The sequence below is a fragment of the Aulonocara sp. 'chitande type north' Nkhata Bay genome, linkage group LG8 (assembly GCF_057382095.1).
Source record: "Aulonocara sp. 'chitande type north' Nkhata Bay isolate Kocher_YH1m ecotype deep benthic linkage group LG8, A_spYH_male_GT1.1, whole genome shotgun sequence".
NCBI classification, from domain to species: domain Eukaryota; kingdom Metazoa; phylum Chordata; class Actinopteri; order Cichliformes; family Cichlidae; genus Aulonocara; species Aulonocara sp. 'chitande type north' Nkhata Bay.
The window spans coordinates 21,542,248-21,567,104 of record NC_141351.1 but is presented as its reverse complement, the minus strand read 5'-3'; the positions used below and the strand labels follow the sequence as shown (position 1 = coordinate 21,567,104).

Here is a 24,857-nt window from a genome sequence, read left to right as displayed (position 1 = left end):
GAGCAGGAGAAAAATATTGGTGACTTACTGTAGGTAGGGCGGACACTGGGTTTGGAAAGTGAAAAAAACATATATTTTTATTGTACATATTTAGACAATTTATACTTTTTAATTAACTCTAGTTAAAAACATGACAAAAAGCATACTCACTAAAACCAAAAGGATTCGGAGAACAGCAGATGAAATAACAATGATGGGTAAATAACTAAGTACGCCCTGTGATACAGTAGCTTGGACACATGACCCCGCATTTGACTCTAGAATATGTTGGTATACAGAGAAGTTCATGGTGGACTCACTGATGGTGCTCAGGTCCAATGGCTCCAAAACAAACCCAAGACATAACCCCTCCACCACCGTGCTGACAGTGGGTATGAGATCTTTGTGCCGATGTGCTGTGTTTGGTTTTGGTTCAACTCTGCACTCTGAATTGTAACCAAACATCTCCACTTCGGTCTCGTCTGTAAAAAGCACATTGTTCCTGAAGTCTTGTGGTTTTCTTCAAATGTAACTTTGCAAACCTAAGCTGTGCTGCAGTGTTGTTTTTTAAATCAATTTCTTCTAGAAACCCTTCCAGACCGGTCATACTTAATAAGTATGTCTCTAATTTTACTATCATACTTTTAACATGTTAACTGAGCCCTGCTGAGTCTGGGATGTAGCTCTTGGCACTTTTGCAGTTTCTCTGAATGCTGCGCGGTCTGAGCTTGGGATTAATTTCCTGGGATGTCCAGTCCTAGAAATATTGTCAGTTGTCCACAGTGTTTTCCACTTATGAATAATCTTTCTCACTGTAGAATGATGGACTGACCTTATAATTCTCTCCAGGTTTGTAGGCAGCAACAATTGTCTTTCCTTAGTGCCATTGTGATAACACACACCTGATTGCTTCAGACCAGAAAACAGCCAAAACGTCTTCTTTTATAAAGCTGGTCACACTTGCTGATGATCAGTTAATCAAATGCATTTGATTAGCAGCACCCAGCTGCTACTGCTTCCCTCTCAGTTCCTATCAAAGCAGTAAAGGTTTCACAGGACTGCACAGAGCCATGTGACTGTCACATGACTGTCCAAGGACTATCACACAAGACCTTAAAACGAGATTGTAACTTTGGTTTATGCTTCTAAGTTTAGAAATTAAACATTATACCTGCATATTTTTCTGTATTAAAATTTTTAAGTTAGCGATATAAATATGCACTATAGTGTGACAATGGAAAGCTGACCTCAAGACAACCTGCTCACACCCTAGTGTTTAAAATATCATGAAGAAGCAATGAATGAGGGAAAAATGAAAACATATAATATGTAACATTAACCTTTACAGTTTAATAAAGTGCAAATGACCAACAATAAGGAGATCTATGGTCAACACAGTAGTACACACGTGGTCGCGTGCACACACACAAATTTAAAGACAATTTAAAATTGGTATGACTTCAAAATCATTTTTACATTTCACAAATTGTGCATTTTACACATATGCATGTTTGAAGCGTCAATATTTTTACATTATAACACTGTAGTGATTAATTTAAAGTCTTATTATGTGTTAAAACAACAGAGAGCAGTTATCGTGTATAAACTGCAGATTCAGTACACTGAAGTCATATTCTCACAGGATGTGGAATTGTTGAATTGGTGCCACAGTCAATATACTCAAAGGTCTCCACGGACAGCTGCTCCGTGTGCGAGAGATACGAAATATTCATTGTCATTCTGAAAAAAGAAAAAAACATCTTTGTTACATTTTCATATTTCACGTCTGTGCTAATTTTTTTTGACTTCGTTATAATTCTGGGTTTATTGATGGGCGTTCCCTTCAACTCTAGGAGCATTTTAGTGTCTTTTAGCTGTTACATCCAAACTGATTCTCTCATTGGCTTTGTTTTCAGCCACATCAGCCAAAAGAGCTGCAATAAACCCGCTGTGCTCTGCGTAGCCAGCAATAAACAGCTGACAGACAAAGCTAGTAACCAGCTCGTGAGTCTTTCCAAACAAATCAAACAAATCTAAGATGAAATAAAATCCCACCTGACCATCCTTTTTTTTTTTTTTTTTTTTTTTTTTTAAGTTAACATGTTCTTTATTTCTTTTTTTTCTTTTTTTTTAAATCCCACCTGACCATCCTAAGAATCAGCTGATTATTTTTCTAGGGCACAAACTTTGGCATGCCTTCATTAAAATACCAAAATCCAGAGTGTCAAAATAGGACTATATAAGAAATTATTTTTGCACAGAAGGATCCAAAATGAAGATAAAAGGAAGAGTTTTCATTTTCTGCAGCTTGTTTTGAACAGCCACCCATCCCGTACAGTGACATGATCCTTTGCATTCACTTTTCAAAGGTTTCTGCAGTGAATTATCAGAAAACAGATAAATCACCCAGATTACCAATGCTTTTTGTCTGTTTCTGTACATCACAGACATTAAGTTGATGCAGTTTTGCTGTTGAAACTGCGATATATCGCACGTTACTGATGCTCAAATGCTGAGCAAAAATGTGATTCCTGTGGATAGCTCTCGTTCTTATGAAGTGGTGAGGACTGAAAAATGCTCGAAAATATACTCATCAGCCACTTTTTAAGTACAAATGTTCAACTGCTCTTTGACCCAATATCACAGCAGCATTTAAGCATGTGAACATGGTTAAGATGACCTGCTGAAGTACACACTGAGCATCAGAATATAGAAGAAAGCTGCTTTAAGATGCTCCCTTATTCACAAGGCTTCTCACAGCAGGTAGCTCCATATGTTTTAAGTTGGCAGATTTCTTTTTTATGCCAAATCTCCCCAAAGGGATTTCTGTCTGGATCCATCCTGACTTATATCAACACAGTGGTGTAGAGGATGGTTTCTTGTTATACTTTGGGCCCCTTGGTAACAATCGAGCACCATTTAAATGCCTACATGAATATTGTTGCTGACCATGACCATGACTGTGACGAATGCTGTTTGGTTCCTTTTTTTAAGCAACTTAAAAACAACATGTACATGTAGTCAGTACAATCTATTTGAACTTTATTCTGTCCATCTATTTATGAAACTCAGGGTAGTACGCGAGGGGGCTGGAGCCCACCCCAGAATATCATAAGGTACACATCTGGACAATTCACCATTTTCTCACACAGCTAACAGACAAGCGCACAACCATTCACACCCACCGCCAGTTTCAAATCATAAATTAACCTAAACCCACGAATCTCCCCACACAGAAAGGTCCTGGTTAGCCGGTAGATTCAAACATAGGACATTCTTGCCACCACACCACTGTGCTACCTGTCTCTTAATTAGTCCAGTTAGCATCAAAGTTCTGAGCCACTGAAATCACTGAATGAGCACATTTCTCTCGAACGCATTTAAGGTAAAAAGCAGCTCCTCAATAGCAGCACTGTGACTGTCCTGTGGTTTAATTCCAAGTTCACTGAATTTCAAAGGAAAAACTGGACTTCCAGGAAGACCTTTCATGTCCTTCAGATTAAAAGATTCGACTTTGGCTTTGTGAAGAAAAATAATTTTGTGGTTGTGGTTTTTGTGCACAGCGGAAAAGTGAAGCTTTTAACATTGTGGGTTTAAAAAACTCAAAAGTGTCTCTGCCTCTTCCGCTGACAGAGGTTGACACTTACTGAAGCTCCAGAAATAAGGTGTGAATCTTGATGCTGCTTGACTTGCAGTAAGAGCTGAAAGACATGAACAAGTTGTGCTGAAGTCAGACATTTAAACAACAACAATGGACTCTAATAGTTTTTATCTTGAGATGTTTTTTGATGTTATGTGCTGAGAACAAAGATTTCTTTCTTACGCTATGCCTTCATCTTTAATATCCAGGCCAACTGAAATTACATTCTGTAAATTATATCAGAGGACACAGAGATAAGATGTTAAACACATGATAAATGCTGGATATCAACAGGACCTGTTATCCAGTCTGAAGCTTACAGATTTCAGTGATCTGGGCTCGATTGCGGTCATATTAGTGATCTTGTTCTTTCCCATGACTGTTTGACCAACCACAGCCTGAATGCTGAAGTCGACAATCTGAACTGAATAGTAGTTAGTGTTGGTGATGTTGATGAGATTCTGCAAAAGGAAAAAAATCCACAAGTCAAGTGCAACCGACACACCTGTGCATTATTAAAAAGTGTCTGGGAATTTTAAGTGCCCCACCATCTAAGTGGGGCAGTGACCTACTGTACCATCTGTCATGTGAATGCAACGCAAGTGCTTCTTTGTGGATAGTGTTTTGATAGAGGCAATAAAAAATGTGGTTGTAAAAATATGGCTTAACTCGTTTACAACTATGTATGAGGGACCTCCACTTGTTAACACACACTAGTTATGTTATGCTGCTTGTTTCCAACTAATTCTACATATTTTTATATAGAATCGGTCACCAAGAATTCAGAAATATTAATCCCAACTTCAAAACTGTCAGTCCCATTTTCTAATGTCCATTTTCAGAGATTAAAAAAAAGCATGCTTAGAGCCAATCAGGGTTTAGCATAGCTCCTGTAGCCATAGTCTAATGCAACCGATGGTGCAACAGCTATAATGGGAAGCAACGTCTGCAGGACATACATGAGTCATCAGTTAGAACTTGACGTTCATGTTATTTTAAAACATGTTACAAAGGTGAGTCATTTTCAGATATTTATTGACTCTCAAAATCCAGTTGCCTAATGTTTATCATGGCAGAAGGTTCAGAGGTCACCTCCTTCCTTTGTCCACAGATTTGCAGAGATGTGGGTAAAAGAGGGCAGAGACACTGCATGACAAATCCACAGTAATAGGAGGAAGTCTGTCATCAAAGCAGACAAGCATATATATACTGTAGTTTACTAGTTACACTTAATTAAGCTGGGCAGATATTCACAAACCCCAACTTACATTTTCTATTCAGTTCATTGAGGTTTGAAGGCATTTGTTTATGCTCAGCTCTCTTAAGCTCCTCCCACAACATTTCAGTCAGGTTGAGGACTTTGACTAGGCCACTGCGACACCTAAATGTTTTCTTTTTCATCTATTCTGCTGTAGATCTGCTGGTGTGTTTGGGATCATTGTCTTGTTGTGCGACTGAATTTGGCCCAAGTTGTGCATCTAGCAAAAGGACATTGTTCTAGGAGTCTTAAATCTTAACTCAAGACATGTTGCCATGTTCTGGTCACAGAGAATAGGTTTTCTCCTGGGAACAACTCATATTTTTCTAATTTACTGTCATGAACTTTAATATTTAACATGCTAACTGCAGTCTATAGAGTCTGAGATTTAGCTCTTGGATTTTTTTGGCAATTCCTGTTAGCATTGCATAGTCAAATGTGATGAATTTGCTGGGAAATAAACTTCTGGAATGATTGTAGATTGTAGCACTGCTCCAGGGCTGCAAACTGCCAAAACTGCACAGTGTCCTGTGAAAACATTGTTTTTTCACATGCCCATATTTAAAATTTAACTAAACTGACTTTGTGGTATCTCAAAAACAGTGATCAAGCCAGTCATCATTTGAATTATCGGACTATCTCTGATTAGCCTCACAACTGGGATGCTAATGCCCACCTAGAAACATTAAGTGCTGCCCAGATGTTTGGCTGCATACAGTGTTTTTTGGTTACTGTAACACCAAAACTACTGATGAGCAGAGTGATTTTCAAATTACTTACTGTGACGTCCATTTTAACTTCATCTGGGATGAAGTATACTGTGACTGATTGTACAGACACTGGGGTGAGGGTGACACTCCGTGGGAAGAGGAAAAAGAGGATCAGACAGCAAATAAGGAGACACAGGCCCATGGAGATGCAGACATGCAGCTTCCTGAAACAGGGATATGCAAAATTACATTTTAAATAGAGCAACAGTGCAAACCATAAACACAAAAATATTTCTAACTCGCTTGTTCAAAACTGTAAAAGCACCCCTCACACACACACATTCATGTACTGCTATACTCCTTACGTGCGTCTGGGTTTCAGCCTTACATCATTACACGGTATGACGGCAACGAGCTGGTCTTCTTGTCCTGCCAGTACAAGATGGAAATAAAGGTTTTGTTCTTACCACAGAAATGATGTGAAAGTATCTTAGCTGACACCAGCACATAGCCATGTTTTTAAGACTCCTTCAGTCAACTTGCTATTAAATGTGAAATGAAAGTAATTTGGAGAAGAAGAAGTAAACACTGTGTCAGTTTTTCACGACTGGTTCCTCTAGTTTTTATCATGCATGGGAAGCATTCAGCAGACAATGATGTCAAAGCCTTAAAACTCCAGTTAAAACAGTGGAAAATTGACAATAAAGACAGATAAAAGCAGATTTTTCTTCACAAAAAAAGGCCAACCTCTGGGGATTCGGCCAGTGCCACGGCATGTGGGGCAGTTGTCCCCTGTTGTGTTTTCATCCATGCTACCATATGGAGGAAAGTGCTTCATTCCTTTCACCTTCTCCATCTTTTTTGTTACATCAGGATCTCCTTTATTTTGCTGCTGTGCCACCATAGCACTCCTGAAAGAAAACATCCAGTAAAGAGCATGTTAAAAGGGCAAAAACCACAGTTTATAACTCGCAGTAAACAGCAGTGACTGTTGCCCAGTCAGCTGTTACTCACCTCCCTCACAAACCTTGAAATGACCAATAAATGATGCTTATTACTGCAATACATGTTAGGATGTGAGCAGAATCTACAGTGTGGGAGTGATCAGAACCTCCCTGAATTACTTTTATGTTTCCTGTCTCCGTTTTAAACAATGCTTTTTATGCTTATTTGTACTAGAGTAGCTTTTGAAGTTCAAAATCATTATACCAGGTCTTCCTGAAGACCCTCAATTCACATGACAAAACCAACTTTCAACTAACCTTTCTCTGATTGGTTGCCTCTAGTAAACAGATGGTGGTCAAGACTGACACTACACAGTCATAACATATAGATAGATAGATAGATAGATAGATAGATAGATAGATAGATAGATAGATAGATAGATAGATAGATAGATAGATAGATAGATAGATAGATAGATAGATAGATAGATAGATAGATAGATAGATAGATAGATAGATAGATAGATAGATAGATAGATAGATAGATAGATAGATAGATAGATAGGAAGAAGTCAAGACATTTGAACTCAGATGACAGATGTTAAACTGGTTTGTTGTGTTTGGTTTGTGCTGTCCTGCGGAGGCACAAGTATGCAGGAAGTCTCCATAAAGCCACACTAAAACAACAGTGTGCTCTGTGTTTTAGAAACAGTTTGTACTCAGTCATAAGCTGAATATGAATTACAATTTTTGCCTTTAAATTACATATTTTAAACTTATTTCTATATGAAAATGCAAATAGCTTGTTCTATTACTCAGTATCCTGTGACTCTATAAACTTTAGATATAATCAACTAGATAAGTGAAGAAAATTATTTGAAATACAATAAAATGGTTTATTCAGTTTTCTGTGAGTGAAGATTACAAATTGTATCTGCTGTATATGAAAGACTGATCGTTACTGTGCAAGGCTTGAGTGTAAACAAGTATTTAAACACTAATTAAGAAATAAACGACTGAAAGTATTACTCCTAAACGTAATGGATGATTCTGAAGTCTAAAATTATTAAATGTATTATTAATTTAACAAAATCACAATTTTATATGCAATACAAATTAAGTTAAAAACCTCATCCTCTGCAAACTCACCTCACAGCTCACAATAAGTCCAAATATCATTCAGGATGAGCACATTAACGCTGCTAGCTCCTTTATGACTCAGCTTTTTCAGAAGCTACATTAAGACCGTGGTGCAGCTGCTTCATATACACACAATGTACTGAGTGCAACACTTCCTTGTCTTTTTATGTGTCACTCATTTCCTGATCACATGTGCTATTATCCAGCCCTACTATCATACCACAATAATTTGCATATCAGCTAACGTGAACTATCTTTAACGTTGTGTCGTGCCATGGTCGTTACTCACGACCGAATTTGTTTCCCCTGCGTCGGGAGCGCGCACTGGGCACGGAGACCGGATCCAGCTCCAAACAACTAGACGTGGAATAGTGACGTTTTACTTTTGTGAAACACATTACCGTTCAGTTTGTGGGTTACAACAGGAAATGATTTACATTTCTTGTTCTCACGTGGTTTCGGATTATCTCAAACCGAGGATAAGCCCAATAAGAGGATAATCACGTGTAAACTCGATTCATATAAACTTTAATACTCAATATAACACTTCTTCAACAAGCAAACTGACGTCCTGTAAAAATGTCATTTGCCCTGATTGTTGTACATCTCCAAAAGTTGTCTGCTGGAAACAAAAATACACCTTTCTGAGTACAAACAACTCCCTATTTTCGTCTAGTAAAACACATTTCTGTAGCTAGACAGACCGCAGGAATTCATAATAAAAACATAGCCTAAATGTAATAAAATGAGCCCCAAATTATTGTGAAAGATCTAGATTCTAGTAGAGATTTAAATTTAAACAAGAAACAGGTAGGAAACAAGGCAGGTATCTCTCAAAATACAACAGAACAATGTAAAAGGAGTAAAAATGGCAATTAGAAAATTATTTATACTCTTCTCAATAATCAGTGGAAAAGTTTTATTGGTGTTCAAGCATTGAAACCAATTTTAAAACTGCTGACCAGCTTTTTGCAGGTTTCTTCTGGGATTTGGCTGGAAGGCGTCTTTGTCAACACCATAATCTCCAACTCCCTGCAGATTCTCTATCAGAGTAAGGCGGGACACTCCAAAATGTCACAAGATGACTTTAAACCTAAATACGGCAGGCGGGTGAATCATTTGGGGCTTAACAGTATGTTTGTGTTGTGTATTTACACCTTTAAGCACCCACACTAGACACACAACCTATTTATGCTATATTCTCTTCAATAAACACAGTGTTCTGACATCAGGTTCCTTATTTCATTCCACTCTGCCAGATGCCCTGCTTTGTTAGCAAACGTTTTAAACAGTCAAATCCTGTACAAGTGGCCACAACCTTTAAACACAACTCCATATTTGACAGAGACGTTACCCTTCTCCTACCATATTTGCCGTTTCATAATTGACCCACAGATTTCAGTTCAGTTTACTATAACTGTCCCGGCTGGCACAGCTTTTGGATGCAGTTGCTAGTTTCAATAGAGAAGAGGTTTTGAGTGGGCGGCATGTGAGCGTTTGATATGAAATATTAGTCTTTGAAAATGTATTAAAACAGGAAATGAGTCAGTTAGAGTGGCAGATGTGTGCGGGCCTGTGCTGGACCTCTAGCAGTATCTTCATTATATGAAAACCGACTCTATGAGATCCTAAAGAAATTGATTTTAAAAGTGAAACTACTGATTTACTGGGGTTTTCCCATATAACCATCTCTAAGGTTTACAGAAAATGCCCTGAATTCACAACATGTTGAACCTTGTAGTAAATGGCCTGCATTTGTATAGCGCTTTTCTAGTCCATAGGACCCCAAAGCGCTTTACACTACATTCAGTCATTCACCCATTCACACACACATTCACACACTGGCAATGGCAAGCTACATTGTAGCCACAGCTGCCCTGGGGCGCACTGACAGAGGCGAGGCTGCCGGACACAGGCGCCACCAGGCGTAGTGAAGGCTGCAGAAGGCTAGAGAAGGAAACACAACATGGAAGGCCACTCCTGTTGGCTAAGAACAGGAACATGAGGCTGGAAATTGGACAACAGAAGGTTAGAAAAATGTTGTCCATTCTGATGAGTTTGAATATTTGCTGTGGGATTTAGACGGAAAGCTCAGAAATGGGTATAAACAAACAGATCCATCTTATTTTATATTAACTGATGGCTGCTTCCAGCTGACTCTACCTCACCACGACACAAAGCTCAGATATTCTCAAACTGGTTTCTTAAACATGACGGTGAGGTCAATGTACTCAAATGGCCTCTGCAGTTATCATATCTTCAGTAGAGCACGCTGAGCTGTGGTGGAACAGTCATGGATGATGTGAAGGCATCAAATCTGCAGCAACTTATATGATGCTGTCATGTCAACGTCGACCAAAATCTCCAAGATATGTTTCCAGCTGAATCTATCCCACAGTGTACCTAATAAAGCGTTAGTGAGTGTACATCTAGTTTAACTGATCATCTGTTTCCCTTTGCTTACAATCTCTATGCAAAAATTGGCAGTTTACTGTGTAAATATTACAGCTGTATAAAACTTGTAGTTGCATCTGAAACACAAAGGAAGTTTACAAAAATATTTTTTAGTAATATGCATTTTAACATAGTTTTAACACTGAGTCATTAAACTGTAAAAGTCACTAAGTACTGTTACTTCTAAAGAAATCGGGGTTTATAGAGCTCCTGGTGGTTTATGGGGCGATCGTGGCTCAAGAGTTGGGAGTTCGCCTTGTAATCGGAAGGTTGCTGGTTCGAGCCCCGGCTTGGACAGTCTCGGTCGTTGTGTCCTTGGGCGAGACACTTCACCCGTTGCCTACTGGTGGTGGTCAGAGCACTGACAGAGCCTCGCCTCTGTCAGTGCGCCCTGGGACTAGTTCTTAGGGACTAGTAAAGCGCTATATAAATACAGGCCATTTACCATTTAGTGTCCCCAGGGAATGCAAAGCTGTATGACCTGAGTCAAACACATACTATAAGACAAGCAGTGTGTCATTAACTGGACAGGCAACAGGGATGTGCAAATAGTTTATTGGCAGATTGACAGAGCATTGTTTAATGTATATATTCTGTGACAGAATAACTTGAGATTGTAGATATAGTCAGAATTATTTTCTAGAGCATGGATTTGAAACATGGACAGTGATATTCATAAGAAAATACTGATTAAGAAAAACCCCAAACACACAAAAAGGCGAAATCATTCAAAGAGATGCACAGTAACTTAAAACCTGACAGACGCTCATCACAGTCAACATGTCAACCAACATGTGTCCTTCAGTAAACTAAGGAAAAAACAGGAAATGTAGCGAAATAAAAACATACTTGGTTCTGTTTTCGTTATGAGCTTGAGGAATGTGTCGTTAGAGACGTTTCTGCTTGAGTTAGTGTTTAAAGACATTTTTTAAGTTAGTGTTGGTGTTTAAATGAGAACGAGCAGAGATGCAGGCAGGCAGGGATGACGACAGATGACGCAAAGCGGACGTTTTCCATTCTAACTGTGCTAAAAATCACGAAAAACACGACTCGTCTCTAAAAGCCTCTACCTGTCATGCAGGTGTCTCCTAAACAGCAGTATAAAAAACAAAACAGAAACATCTGCATCTGAGCAGTGATCCGTTCGGACAGTTTTGTGTACATTCCACATGTCAACGTCTAAAATAACAGTACTCTGATACAGAAAAAGATTGCATTGTTAGGCAGATTTCACTACAATAATCAAGAAATGTCTTAAATATGTGTTTCTTGTTCTTATTACTGCACTTTTACCCCTAACCCCCAGAGGATTCACAAAGCTTCATAGCATCATCGTACACGAGCGCTGGCTTTTCAGAACATGTTTGGACATTCAGCAGTTTTCATTCTCACAGCTTTGTGCTCCTTGAGACTCCAGGCAAGCCCTGCCTATACACTTATTTCTCAGCACTGAGGAAGCAGCTGCTACGGCCATACGAACACTAAGATGATGAGTTGGAATACACACTTTAGTCCTGTCCAGATGTTACTTCCTGCTCCTTTTGACCAGCACCATAGAGCTCTAAGGCCCAGGTAGGCATGGCAAAGATTAACCGCCATCATCATAACTTCTGAGTGTGTATTGGTGGTTAACTGTATCAAAATGTTAAAGCTAAATTAAAGGCAAAGGCAGGAGCAGCCACAAATGAATGTTCATTTATCTCTTATAATTAAGAAATAAAGGCTACGGTATTTCATATTGATCCCAATTATCTTTCAACCTTCAACCAATAGATTGAATCCAATTATTTTTATTATCCTTACACTGTGTTTTAAAGTCAAACTAATTCACAACCTTAACGCTGACTTTTCACATCTTTGCCACCTTCACTCCTAAGTAACGTTATATCTGTTGCGGCGGTTTTCGGCCAACTGCACCAGCTCGTCGACGGTGTGCTCCAGGCTGTAGAAGTGCTTCTTCAGCAGTCGCCGGTTCATCCGTTGGTCTCTGAAACCCATCTCCAAAAGCTGGTCCATCTTGGAAGGGCCTTGTGTGGTGGCTGGGTCGATGCCTCGCTGGAAAAGAGAAGAGAAACGTGGGTGAATTTTTACCAAAGCAGGGTGGTAAGAGGAATATAATCAGGGATGTGTATCTTATGATTATGAGGTTGTTGTGACTAAAACTGCACTTTCTGTGGTTTCACTCATGTGGCTTCAGAAGGACTTCCAGAAATCCCTGGGAAAGCAGCCCTAAGCGCCCTTGTTCTGTCAGTAAACACTTTACTGATCGCTTCCCCTCTCATCCAAGAGATACTAAAGAATTAAGGGGCTCCACCAAGGCCCAGTACAAAATAAATAATAATTAGTGTGAGCTGTGAATTACGCGAAGCTACTCTAGCGGAGTAAAAGAAGAAAAATCTGGAGTTTAAAATGGATCACTGTTTGAGGATGGATCACTGATTTAATATAGAAATAATCACATGATCCATTATATTGTTGATTATAGCGACTGTAAGAATTAATTAACCCAAAAATAATAAATAACACAAAACTTAGATGCATTTTTAGTGCAGTACCTTATGGGATTCAATCATAGCAAAAAAGAACATACAGAGTATAACAGAGATGTTAAATTTTCTTTCAATCCTCATTAAATCCTTGAAGAGATGATACATTCTGGCATATTTGCTTGTGTGTGAGTGTTTCTAAACAGCAGGATGTGTTATATACCTCTACTGAACAGCTTGGTCCAGTGAAGAGAGCCTTATAAGCAGATGCTGCCACAGAAAGAGCTCCCTTAACAAGTCCCTCTGTGATTCCTCCTTGGCCCCTGCAACGAATACAGCGCTGTCGTTACACAACCTTACACAGAACAGTGTTACAGGAAGCAATGTGGCACAGTTAGCCACGCTGTCACGAAACGCAGACAGCATGCCACATATCTAAGAAATTTTACCGATCCTGCAGGATATTAATAGATCAAACAATAACATGAAACATGAACGTGTTAAAGACAGACGCACATTCAACAGAAATAAGTCGTTGTTGTTTTTTTGTACCTTGGCTGCAGAGCATTGCTGGGCCTGGGATTATATGTCTCAAAGGCACTGGCTGCTGAGCCTGCTGATCTTGACAGACCAGATGATACTGCAGAACAGATAAAAAAGGGAAATTACACGAAAACAAAGGTTAAATGAGGAACAAAACCTTTCGCTGAAGCAACAGATCTTTAAAGGTGGTGTGCAGTCTAACTTCCTTTCTTGGCTTAGTGGGCAAATTGTGTTTCCTAAGTAATGTGAGCTGTGCTGTTATTTATATCTAATGTAGTTACACCTAGCTGTGGCAGTGATACTCACCATTGAGGTGGACTCTTGGTTGATGCGGCTCATTTGGGTCACAGGCTGGAGAACTGGGATCGTCAGCCAGGTAAAGTGCCTCAGACCTGAAATAATACAGAAACTTTTATTTTAAAAAAAAATGAGGCTAGTCTGGGCATTGGGAAAAATCCTGGCAGGGAAAAAATAATAACATTTTGCTTTCATATCATCTATCATCCAAATGTGTCCCCCATCTAACCTGGGTGAGTAGAGGGTCGGCGGGGGAAGCAGGGGGTCAGGGAATGGCACCACTTCAGGGGTTAAGGTCACCTCATCCACAGTTTGGGAGGCACAGGGCATCTGGTTCACACTGCTGTTGATTTGAGTGACTAGTGGAGGCCCAGCGTTTCCCAGTAAATCCTCAGCAGAGGCCACCTCTGTCAGCTCCTGCCTCTCTCCCAGTAGTGCATTCCTGCCCGGCTCCATGATGGACTCTTCCTCTTCCTCCTGCTCTACATCCGATTTGTCCGAGGCCAGAGCAGCAGCACCAGTGCCAGGCTGCGACATGGCGGAGCTGTACATGGACTCCCCCAGAGGCCGGCTGGTGTCAAAGCAGTCTGGGAGGATGACGCTGTAATCGTCAGAGGAGACTGAGGAGATCTGGCTGCTGATCTGAGGCACAAGAGAAGAATATGAGGATATTATTACATGAGAATTTCTATACAAACTCTCTTACAATAATTTAGATCTAATCAAGTCACCTCATCCCAGTCTTCCCCTTTGTTTCCATCCTCCTCTTTCTCTTCTCGATCATCCGTCACGTTCTGGGTACCATCACAGGCCTCAAAGTCTTTGTCCTCGTTATTATGATGTGAACTCATACGCAGGTTTTTATTCTCTGGTTCAGGTGGAGAAACTTGCAAGAAGGAAAGAAATGACTAAAATCAACATCTGGATATTGAGGTCACACCATAACATACAAATAGAAACAGACATTTTGGTAGAAAAAAGCAGAAACAAAAAAAACCCCAGACGTTGTGCACTAACTTGGCCTGGTTTCCTCTTTTTGGGCGATCCAGTTGAGTCCTATGTTTGTAGGCAGAGCTGAAGTTTCAGGTTTAACGGCGCCGATCTCATTTCCTTCTTGAAACTCATCGGTCTCCTCCGACTCATCTGTTTTCTCAAAGTTCAGAACCGGGGAAACTACTGGAAACGTGTGAGAGTAGCACAAAAACAACAGCTTAGCACATTAAACAAGATGATGTTGACAACTGATAAACTGGTAGGCTCCTCACCCTTTGGTTCGTGGCCGCAGCGCTGGAGCCTGCGAGGGGGTCTGTGGTCGGGGGCTTCTTCCAAAGCGAGGGATCGCATGACGGTCTCACACAGGAACTGTGCTCCACTGATCTCATCGTCCCTCTCCTCCTCCTGGGCTACAGGCGTAAACACCTCCTTCAGATTCCTCAGTTTCCGTCCTTAGGAAAGTCCAACAAACAATTAGATAAATAATTTTGCACTTCACTTACAGCCTACGGGACAGTAAGAATTTATTTAAATATACGTAAGCCAAACTATATGAGAATGACTTTTGAAGACATTCTCACCAAACCTCAGTCACATATCTTGGAACAACTATGTCTTTAAAACTTTAAAACAAGACACCATGGGCAAAAATAATTACAACTTTGGCTACCACGGTTTATAACTGAGATAATACAAGTGTTTTGACTCCCTGCCATGATGGTGCTGTAGGATTAGTTTAAATCAGTTGTTAGTTTATGCATCCTAGTTCTAATTAAACCGCATGGGAGTGCACTTAATTAAAAAAAACTGACATTTTTTAAATGTAATAATTATTTGATTTGATTTAAAAATCACACTTTAAATCAAATCATGTGATATTGTTTGGCTATTTAACTGCAAACACCATAAACTTGCATTAAGTCCAGAAATTAAATCACGAAAGGTTCGAGTGGGCTGATCAGTGAGCCACCAGACAGTTACAGCAATAAGCTGGCTTGATTTTTAATCGACAGCTCGTGCGCTTTGTTTCGATGGCTGGAATTTCTTCCTTCCTGATAAAGTTTAACAGCGTTGATCCAGCAGCCATCACTCAGATGAATACTATCTTTGATGACAAAGACACTTTTATTTTAAATGTTAAGTATGACTAATGCTTCTGTGTTAAATCTACACATTTGTAGAAACCTTCACTAAAGTTTGAAGTGCACTTCCACAGAAAACCGCCACCATTTTTTTTTAAATGACTGGAAGATAATGATTGAACTCAAAGAGAGAAACTCCACCAGCAGCTAGTGTCTTGGTGGCAAAACTGTTGAGCTATCCAAGAATACGGCCGTCAGTCACTTGTGTTGACTACACTGTAGGCTCAAAGCAGATTCAACACATATAGTATAAGTCATGCGTAAGTAATTAAGACTCATTGTGCAAACCAAATCAAATTAGAGGTACAAAGAGCTTAACCTGAACTGAAATCTAATGTGTAAAATGACTGAAGCTGCCCTCTAAACAGCTGATTTAAGGCAAGAATACTTTTAATTCAAAAGTTTAAATTTTATTCCTTTTTTTTGCCTGTCCCGTTTTGCTCTTTTGCCATCAGAATTATTGTCTAAAGGCGAAGAAAGATGCCCAACGGATTTACTTTACCAAATGGACCATCCCAGCCTTGTGGCAATGGTCTATTTGATTCACCTTTTATTGTTTATTTTATTTTATTTTCACTTGCTAAATACGGGACAGACTTGACTGGGGTTAAATGTTAAATTTTATTCCTAACATCCCATGGCTTAGTTTTCCAGTAATTGTAAGAATTCATACTGAATACACATTACTCTGTGTGTCTTCTATTACTCTATTCGCCTCACCAAAAAGTTTTCGGACTCCTGAGATCTCCGTTTCCTCTTTTTTGGGAGATGGGCTGGACTTGTCCAACACAACAGTGCAATAGGGAAGAGGGGATATACACGGTGTCAAATCTAGAAATGAATGAAGAGAAAACACGACACAGTTTATGTTTCTAAATCCTGATGCGTTCACTTGGTTAAACTGTTAAACCTGGAAAGAACAAATTTCATCCAAAACCTTTATTCAAAAAACAGATAATGAATAATAACAGTTATTCTTCTTGTATTAAAGCATTAAACTTGACTCACCTGCAGGGGTGTTATGAGGAACCTTTTCCAGGTCGTCCGCAAAATTTAAATCCAGCAACTCAAAAGATAGAAGATCCTTAATAACAAAACAAATTAGGGAAAATATAAAAATAAGTGCCAGTGTACTTCTGCCAAGCTCTGTGTATAATTAAGAGCCAAGTACTGTTTGTTATTCAACAGATTTCACATATTTTCCTTATTAAAAATTGCCCTTGCTGCTAGCTTTCAGGAGTATTGACTGAAGCTACTTTAAAGCATGTTTTAGGTTTCTGAGCTTTTCGAGTGCACACCTGTGCAGTCATGAAGTCCACTGGTGGGAAGTAGTAGTCTTCAGAGAAGAGGCCTGCCAAGAAGCCAGTGTGGCCCTTCTTGGCCCGCGCCTCCTTCTCCTCTGGCTTCATCTCTTCCTTCGGTGGTCTTAGATCTTTCTTCTGAAGGACAAACAAGTGTGCCATCGTTAGTGTCACTAAAGTGTACTGAAACTTTTCAATTCATAATATGATTTTTTTTCAATTTTACTTCTGGTGTTTATAGTATATGATCTTTTGTCATGCATTAAGCTTTTTAATTCTGTGTTATTCTTAATTTTCTATTTTTATCGTAAGTACACAGAGTCACATGCTCACATACTGCAGTAGAGAACATTAAATATGTACAATGATTTACAAATTAGTTCCTATTTATTGTAAAATACCTCAACGACATTATGTCAAATGTTGAAACAGATTTTTTTTTTTTTTTTTTGCTGTGAGCACAATTCAAAAAGCTTTAAAAGCAAAAGTGATCCTATTCTTGCCTAATAAAGGAATCCACTAGCTCAGCAGTCCAGAGCCTCCTACGTCATTATGCTTCAAATGTTTGCAATGGCTCACGGGTCTGGAAAGCAGGCAGGCCGGTTTAGTGGGGAGATTCTTTTACTATGAAGACGAGCAGCTGTAATGAAGAATGTGATCTGAGATGTTCCTTTGTTGCACAGGACAGAACTTCCTACAAAGTCATGTCACATCAGCACATGTCTTGAAAGCCTGTACACAGTAGCATTACAACCCAAGTCATGTGTACTAAGGCCCGTCTTTACCATCAAGTATACTGGGTTTTCAAACTTTGATTGGTAAGACCACAGGACTGTTTTCCACTTTACTTCAGGGCATTTTAAAGAGGCTCAAAGAGCCTATACAGTGATTTTCAATCTACTCCTGCTGTGCACATACCTGCTTACATACCTGCACAGCAGGTATGTTCTTACAGGTGGATTGTAAAACGTAGCCCCATTTTTACTTCTAAAGACCTCAGCCTGCCTGTGATGCTATGTTTTTGTGCTTGGTTGCACTTTGCTTCACTTTTTTTAATGTGTTTCTGGCGACATCACAGTGGTTCTCTGCATGTTTGATTTGTTTTTTTACACTGGAAAACCTTCCTGATCATAAAGGGATCTGTATGCGCTCCTGGGATCGAACCAGAACTTTTATACTTGTTAGGCAAAGGTGTAAACCACTACGCTATGAAACCACACATACACTAAATTAAAAAAATGTTTCAACATTTGATATAATATTACTGGACTGTTTTCGATTAAAAAATATAGCTTAATGTTATAATATATATTGCATTATAATATTACTGATATTTTGCACAGCTGCCCAGCTTTTTTGAGAAACGGTAATTAATTTGGTAACTGATCTATCAATTATTTTTAGAATTTATTCAAAAGGTCACAGTCACACAGGCCTGGAAACTAGTTGGTGTACAACCTACATGGAAGAAAAAATAATTATTCACAAACCGGTTGCGAGTGATTGTTGTGAAATCGATTTCTAAAGTTCCTTTCACAAGGCCTACAAACAAACTGGTGACCACGTAGATGGTTGGCAGTGGTTTGCTGCAAACCTCCTTGTGATTCCTTCGGTCGCCAACGCGTTGTCGTGTGCATGGAAGATGCAAAGCAAACACTCACAAACTACTCACCAAGCAGCAGTGAAACCGCGCAAACCGGAAACGGAGAACATGAAGTAAAAGTTGCGCCCTTTAAAATGTCATGGCTGAAGCAGTAAGGCACAGCTTTTACTTTGAAGACAGTTGTTCTCTCTTTTAAATTTCTCTGCAGCTCAGAGAGTAAAAGGCTAATCTTTGCACAGATGTTAGCATCTTCCAGGCTACAAGCCTGTGCAACAATGGCAATCTGCTAGCAACCAAAGAAATCACAAGGAGTAGTAACCACCCAACAACCAGTAGGGAAAAATGCACTTTTCCCTCAGGTCGCCTGTGGGTCATCCACTGGTCCCCAAGCCCGTGTGACTGAGGTCTAACTTGCTATATTTGCTGTGTTATGAAAAGCAAATCCACACATTTAGCAAACAGGAAACATTTAAAATGCATTTTAACAGTTTAACTGATTGTAGAAAATATTTTAATGCTTCTGTTACGGTGTTACAGCCCTATAATTATCCTGTTTGTTTCAGAGAAATATGTAGAGTGCGTCATCCATGTCCACGACTAACAGCCTGAATTAAGTCAATAATCTAGATGTGCACATGTTGCAGCTGTGCAGGGTGTTACTGAATAGCAGACTTGCCAGTCGTTTTCTCTGATGCCTGAGTCCGGTGCGTTTGTCTCTTTGCTTGACCACGATGCTGCACCAGACACGCGGGCCAAACTGAGACCCACAGTGCGCCAGGCGCCAGTGGGAGGTGTACGTCCCGTCTGTCACAGGAGCAACTAAGGCCACACTGACCATTCCCACATGTCCGGGTGGCAGCAAGGGCACCGGCACCTCCCTCTTCTCCTCTGATGCCAAGCTGAGGTTTCCCCACATGAACACTAGCTGGGTGCACGTACACACATACACAAAACACAAAATAGGAATACACATGCGAAAAAGCACAAAGACGAGAGCATGCAAAAAAGTCACATAACTAAAAGAATACATACAATCAAGTCAGGGGCACACACACACCCACACCCACCCATACACACACACACACACACACACACACACACACACACATCCATTCAAACAATGACAAAGACTTCAAACTTAAACTACAACACAGATTAACTGAATTAAAATAATAAATATCTTAGACAGAGAGGGCGTTAGTGGTATTACGCTGGGTAAAAAATTTTAACAGGTGTTAGTGGATAAGACGAGGCTATGAGTACAGTGGGGGCTCAAAGTGGAAGTAAAGCAGGAGGGAAAGATAGAGTGCAGCCTGTCCTCTTGACGAGTGGGAGGGGTACCTTAGTCTCTGAGGTCCAGCAGATAGAGCCCGTGTTCTTCATCTTCCAGTATTTGATGAACTTGGTACCAGGCTCCAGATTGGTGCCGTCAGGCAGATTTTCATCCAGAAACAAGGCAGCCATAGTGGGCACCAAGGACGTGTGCGAGACCCCGGGACCCCTAGTTTCAAGTGTACAGAGCATTGTTGAAAAAAGCCCTGGTTTCTTATAATACCCATCTTTTGTTCTCTACGAATCAAAAAAGCAGGACCGCAGATTTTTTTTTTTTTTTTTTTGCAGCTCAAAAGCAATTTTCTTAGAAAATCTATGAAGCAGCAGCAGCAGTTTTCACATTGAGGTAGTTCCAACAATTTCCACCACCCCAGAGCAGCCAGCGATACACTCATACAGACTAGATTACAAAGATGGCATATTTTCATTTCTTTTCTTGGAAAAAAAGACTTTTTTGCATCCATGCTGGGTTCAAGGTACCCAGCACTGTCGGACGCTCTTCCGAGGTGGCTCTTACTCTGGACTGGAGGCCTGGGGTTCAGGGACCAGGGCAGGGATGGGACCTTGGGCTGGGGCTGGACCTGAGGCTGTGTCTGAGGCAGTAGGAGGGGACAGGGCAGGGACCTGGGTGGATGTGGAGGCCATGTTTGTCAGAGTGGCTCTTCCTGAGGTAGAGGGCCCACTCCACTGCAGCCCCCTCTTCTCCAGTCTCAGTTTCTTCTTGATTTCCTTCACTTCGGCTCTTAGCTGCCTTCTTTCTGCTTTGAGGCGCTGTCGTTCTGCCTTGCGCACTGTCCTGTCTCCTCGCCTTGGGAACCTGGTTTAAAATGTCATCAGGAACACCTATTTGTGGACTATCAAATGTTTATTTTCCAAAAACAAAATCATAAAAATTCCCATTGATAAGTCATTAATTACAGTAATCTAGCTGCAAGAATAATTTACAATCCCACTTTGTGTGTGTTTCTATTCATATTTTCCTTCATTAATGCAGAGTTATCCTCAGATTAGGTTGTTTACCTTAACTCTCCTGACATTCCATGTTCTGGGATGGAGAGAGGTGTCTTGGTTCTCACGAGGTTGTGGCTAGGGTCATGGCTATGTCTGCACATCTCACACAGGATGCAGGATGGGCACACGCTGGCGGGGAAAATAACAAAGACATTAATGTAAACATTTACACAGCTACTTAAAAAACACCAAACATGTAAAAATGGTTAAAAACAATGTTGTGATGACTAGAGTTAATTTCATGCATACCTGCACTTGTAGGCTCCTTCAGAGGTGAGTTTGTTGCAGCTGCTACAGTTTGGGGTGTAGCCAAGAGATCCATTCGAGGTGGAGGGGCCTGGTTTGGGTCCCATAATACCGCCAATAGCCCCAATTGCCTCAGGGGGACCTTCAGGGGATTTGTGGGTACAACACTGGACAGAAAAGTCGCTGCACATTCTTTCTACTACCTCCTTTACCACCTCATCCTTAAACTATGAAAAACAGAAGCAGAGCACAGTATTTTATTTAATCGCAAATCAAAAATAAAATGTTCAATGTAAAAATACTGCTTCACAGCAGCGGTTAAATTTTACCTTCTCCATGTATGATCTAAACCACATAGGAGGGGGCTCATCATCTGGTTTGTTCCCCTTGTTATCTTTTACTGCTACCTGCATGAAAATACACCATTCTTCAGTTAAGTGACAAAATCAGAGATTTTAGCTTTTAATAAAGAAGCACAAACTTTTCCCCCAACAGGCACAAAAACTTAACTGACTTGAGGCATCGATTTTATTAAAATGATTTCAAAGACACTGCACATGTGAGAATCTAAAGGGAGAAGAAAGTTGGGGGGAAGACTAGAATTACTTACAGCTTCTCGCTCAGGGGTGACCTGCGTGCCTTTGTCCACTGTTTTAACCCTTGAGGGGTAAGGAGGAGCGGGTCGAAGGTCTCCTTTCAGCTCCTTCACCTCGGTCTTCAGTGGGCCCCCACAGGCCTGTCCTTTCATCTTGTACACATTCATGTGTAACTGGTTTCCCTGCTTCTCTGCACTCTGCATGGAGAATTAGCATAGAATGCAAACCGCAGTCAAGTGACACAGTAGCAACGTGATGTGTATACAGATGCATAGTACATATACTGCACATATATTCTGTTATTTTCACCATTTGTTCTTCTATAACTTTAGTAGTCTAATTAAGGACACCGTTGTGTTGTTTATGTCTTAAGTGTAGTTTTACGGTGCAAGTTCTCTATGTAAGGATATATACTATAGCAGTGGTTCTCAAACTGTGGTACGCATACCACCCGTGGTACGTGGGCTCCCTCTAGTGGTACACGTGAAGTCTCCAAATATTTTTAAAGATTGAATAATATACCATGTTCTGATTGAAAGATTTCTGAAAAATTAAAATAGTTCTGCTATCACTTCCAACATAAATGAAGACAGAAAACTAAACAGCAGTGACATTTTTAGGGTTACTGAAGTTGGGCTAGCTGGTATATAACGTTATCTGGCGACACAGCTATGTTAGCATAATATAAACACAGTGAAGCTGGAGGATGAACGCTAACTTTTTTTCCACTCAATAAAAGTTAACGTGAGGGTTCCCGATGGGTTGGGACAAATGCAATCATATGGCAGGATGCTGCAAATGGACCAAACTTCAGTCAGGAGAACGACTGAGATAATCCATCCACAATACGAGGTTAGTCATTAATATACTGCTGCATGGGCTGGGCTGTAGTTACACGGTAAGGTTTTAAAAACTGAGCTTTAAAATGAACTGGGGTGATAATAACAGAGAGAGGCTGACAGTGATCAATGCTATTTTTAGGGGCTTGTTCAGATTAAATAGAACAAGATACACAACAAAAACACAAGAGCCTTAATAAATGCAGAGTAGTTTAGACCCAGAAGCAGGTTTCATCACATCATCACTTAAAGATTGGATATCCCGCCTGCTGTTAATGTTTTAATGCAGTACAGTTGTTATTATTATTATCACTTGTCACATCCTGTTCCGGCTGCTGTTACAACCAAATTTCCCCTTGTGGGACAATTAAAGGATTTTTCTATTCTATTCTATTCATGACAGTTGAAATAAATAACATTCATATAATAAATAAAATTGTCTCGTGTAAACTGTATATGCTGTTAAGTAACCCTATACTACTGCACTTTAATGTCAGTCATAAGGCTGGTACTTTAAGAGCCATATATTTTATGAGGTGGTACTCTTTTTGAAAAGTTTGAGAATCACTCTACAGTAACAAAAGCTATTACTCTGTCATTTCTGTTTAAACCTAGCACTGGTACAGTACCTTGATGGCTTCTTCATATTCATCTGTGGGGGGAAAAAAAAACAAACAAACAATAAATAACTTCACATTTTGTGACTCAAATTTGTATTTTTCCCCGGTATTTTGATATTTCCATGTAGGGGTACACCAGGAGTAAGGGTCAAAAAGTTTAGGTTCCAAATGTATTAACGTTCCAGTTAACAACTTAAAAGACACAGCTTGACTCCACACATCATTGTTTACTGTTATGCATATTATGCTACATGTCCTGCAGGCAGAGCTGTGAGTATTCAACACAATGCATACAAAACCAGTTTGCGTGACACACATATTTTATAACTAATGCAGAAAAGGATGTTGATCACAATCCCTGTAACCAAAAGGCAGTTGCCTACACCATGGAGTGTTTGAGCCTACAATTGAATTACCCATTTGTTTTACTGTGTTACCTTTTGACTCTGTTTAACACCTTTGTGTGGACCACATGTTTTGCATGGCCTTTCAATGGTTCAGCATCAGTTTAGCTGTTGCTAAGTCCACTGTATTTAGGTAAATGTACCACCAAAGTAAATTCTGAAGACAGGACTTGACATAATTTCTACAATACATATTATGAATGCCAATATTATCTATCATAGATCCATATCAGGTTAGGAATCTATCAGTTGGACAGCTTTCCTGGATCAAACAGGTCATTAGGGGGTGACTATGCATGTAAGCACAATGGGTTAAGATGTAGTTAGGGAAAGGAGTCTTTGTTATCTTAGTTAACAGAGGTTTGTGCCTTTTCATGCTATTTTTCAGCCATCTGATAATCAAACATGTATTTGAATTTTGAGTACATTAAACCAAGCTTTAAACAAATGCTGGCTACATATATTTTTAACAAAGTCCTGGTGATTTACCTTTGAAGGAAGACCTAAGCCTAAACATATTCAACATAAAATATATAGAAAACAAGCAATTAAATATTGTCCTCACCTTGACTGTTTATGCAAATCTGAAATATAAGGTAAATGAGATCAAAATTAAAAACTGAACTTGGACTCTGCCAAAACATTAGCACTGAAAATCTGCAATGTACACAATCCCTTACCTCTTCATTGTCTTCATCAAAGTATTTCACTTGAAAGTGGTTGATCCCAAATGATGCTTTGATCTGAAAAGTAACGCAGAACAATTGAGAGCAGTTCAGTTTTTCTCCTCACACGTGTTAGGAAAAACATGACCCATGTCTGAGTCAGTGAGAAAGACCTCCACAGCTGGATACTGTATTATACATATGTAGTAACCTTAAATCAAACTGAGCACGTCCTCACTTGTGTGCCTATATTTTGTAAAGCTCCGGTTGGCTTAAAAAAATATTATTTACAAATACATTATTGTTATTGTCGTAACAACATCGATTATCCTTTGGGAGCTCTGTTTATATGTCTAGGCCAAAACGTCTAGGCCTACTTTTTCACTAAACTGCGCCAGCGTTTAGCCAAGACTCTGCTAGCTGCTTACCCAGACTTCAACAGCTTCCCACTCCAATTTATCCATATCCTGAGCCAGAAACCTCTTCACGTTCCCCCGGAAATTGACTTTAATAGTAACAGGGAGCCCCATGTCCGCCGTCTATGGGTGCTTAATGGCTATCATTTGCGTGAAACCCGGCCTGTGTGAGCCCCGCTGCCCTCGGATGTTTTCTCTTGTTTACATCGTCAGCTGCGTCTAGAAAAAGACGGTGACG

General features: G+C 39.9%; 2 protein-coding genes across 3 annotated transcripts; both read right to left on the bottom strand.

Annotated features, from left to right (window-relative positions):
• Nucleotides 1-154: 154 nt before the first annotated feature.
• Nucleotides 155-8,059, bottom strand: tmem106a (transmembrane protein 106A). 2 transcript variants are annotated; one of them, XM_086304268.1, is made up of 8 exons: nucleotides 7,681-8,050; nucleotides 6,335-6,498; nucleotides 5,953-6,016; nucleotides 5,658-5,811; nucleotides 3,940-4,080; nucleotides 3,803-3,846; nucleotides 3,627-3,680; nucleotides 158-1,719 (listed from the first exon to the last, which is right to left on the bottom strand). In XM_086304268.1, the coding sequence occupies exons 2-8, from the start codon at nucleotides 6,489-6,491 to the stop codon at nucleotides 1,608-1,610; spliced, it is 726 nt and encodes a 241-aa protein (XP_086160394.1). In that variant the 5' UTR covers nucleotides 6,492-6,498; nucleotides 7,681-8,050; the 3' UTR covers nucleotides 158-1,607. The 2 variants fall into 2 exon arrangements, with proteins under 2 accessions (XP_086160395.1, XP_086160394.1); XM_086304269.1 differs by lacking the exon at nucleotides 3,940-4,080 and having other exon boundaries at nucleotides 155-1,719; nucleotides 7,681-8,059.
• A 2,609-nt stretch (nucleotides 8,060-10,668) lies between these two features.
• On the bottom strand, nucleotides 10,669-24,854 carry nbr1a (NBR1 autophagy cargo receptor a). Its single transcript, XM_086304266.1, has 22 exons — nucleotides 24,632-24,854; nucleotides 24,219-24,281; nucleotides 24,104-24,122; nucleotides 23,144-23,166; nucleotides 21,690-21,872; nucleotides 21,409-21,486; nucleotides 21,083-21,306; nucleotides 20,843-20,962; nucleotides 20,340-20,639; nucleotides 19,832-19,991; nucleotides 19,167-19,415; nucleotides 16,885-17,025; nucleotides 16,595-16,670; nucleotides 16,307-16,417; nucleotides 14,717-14,896; nucleotides 14,469-14,627; nucleotides 14,183-14,337; nucleotides 13,681-14,093; nucleotides 13,461-13,546; nucleotides 13,164-13,251; nucleotides 12,835-12,934; nucleotides 10,669-12,180 (listed from the first exon to the last, which is right to left on the bottom strand). The coding sequence occupies exons 1-22, from the start codon at nucleotides 24,731-24,733 to the stop codon at nucleotides 11,998-12,000; spliced, it is 3,213 nt and encodes a 1,070-aa protein (XP_086160392.1). The 5' UTR covers nucleotides 24,734-24,854; the 3' UTR covers nucleotides 10,669-11,997.
• Nucleotides 24,855-24,857: the final 3 nt, after the last annotated feature.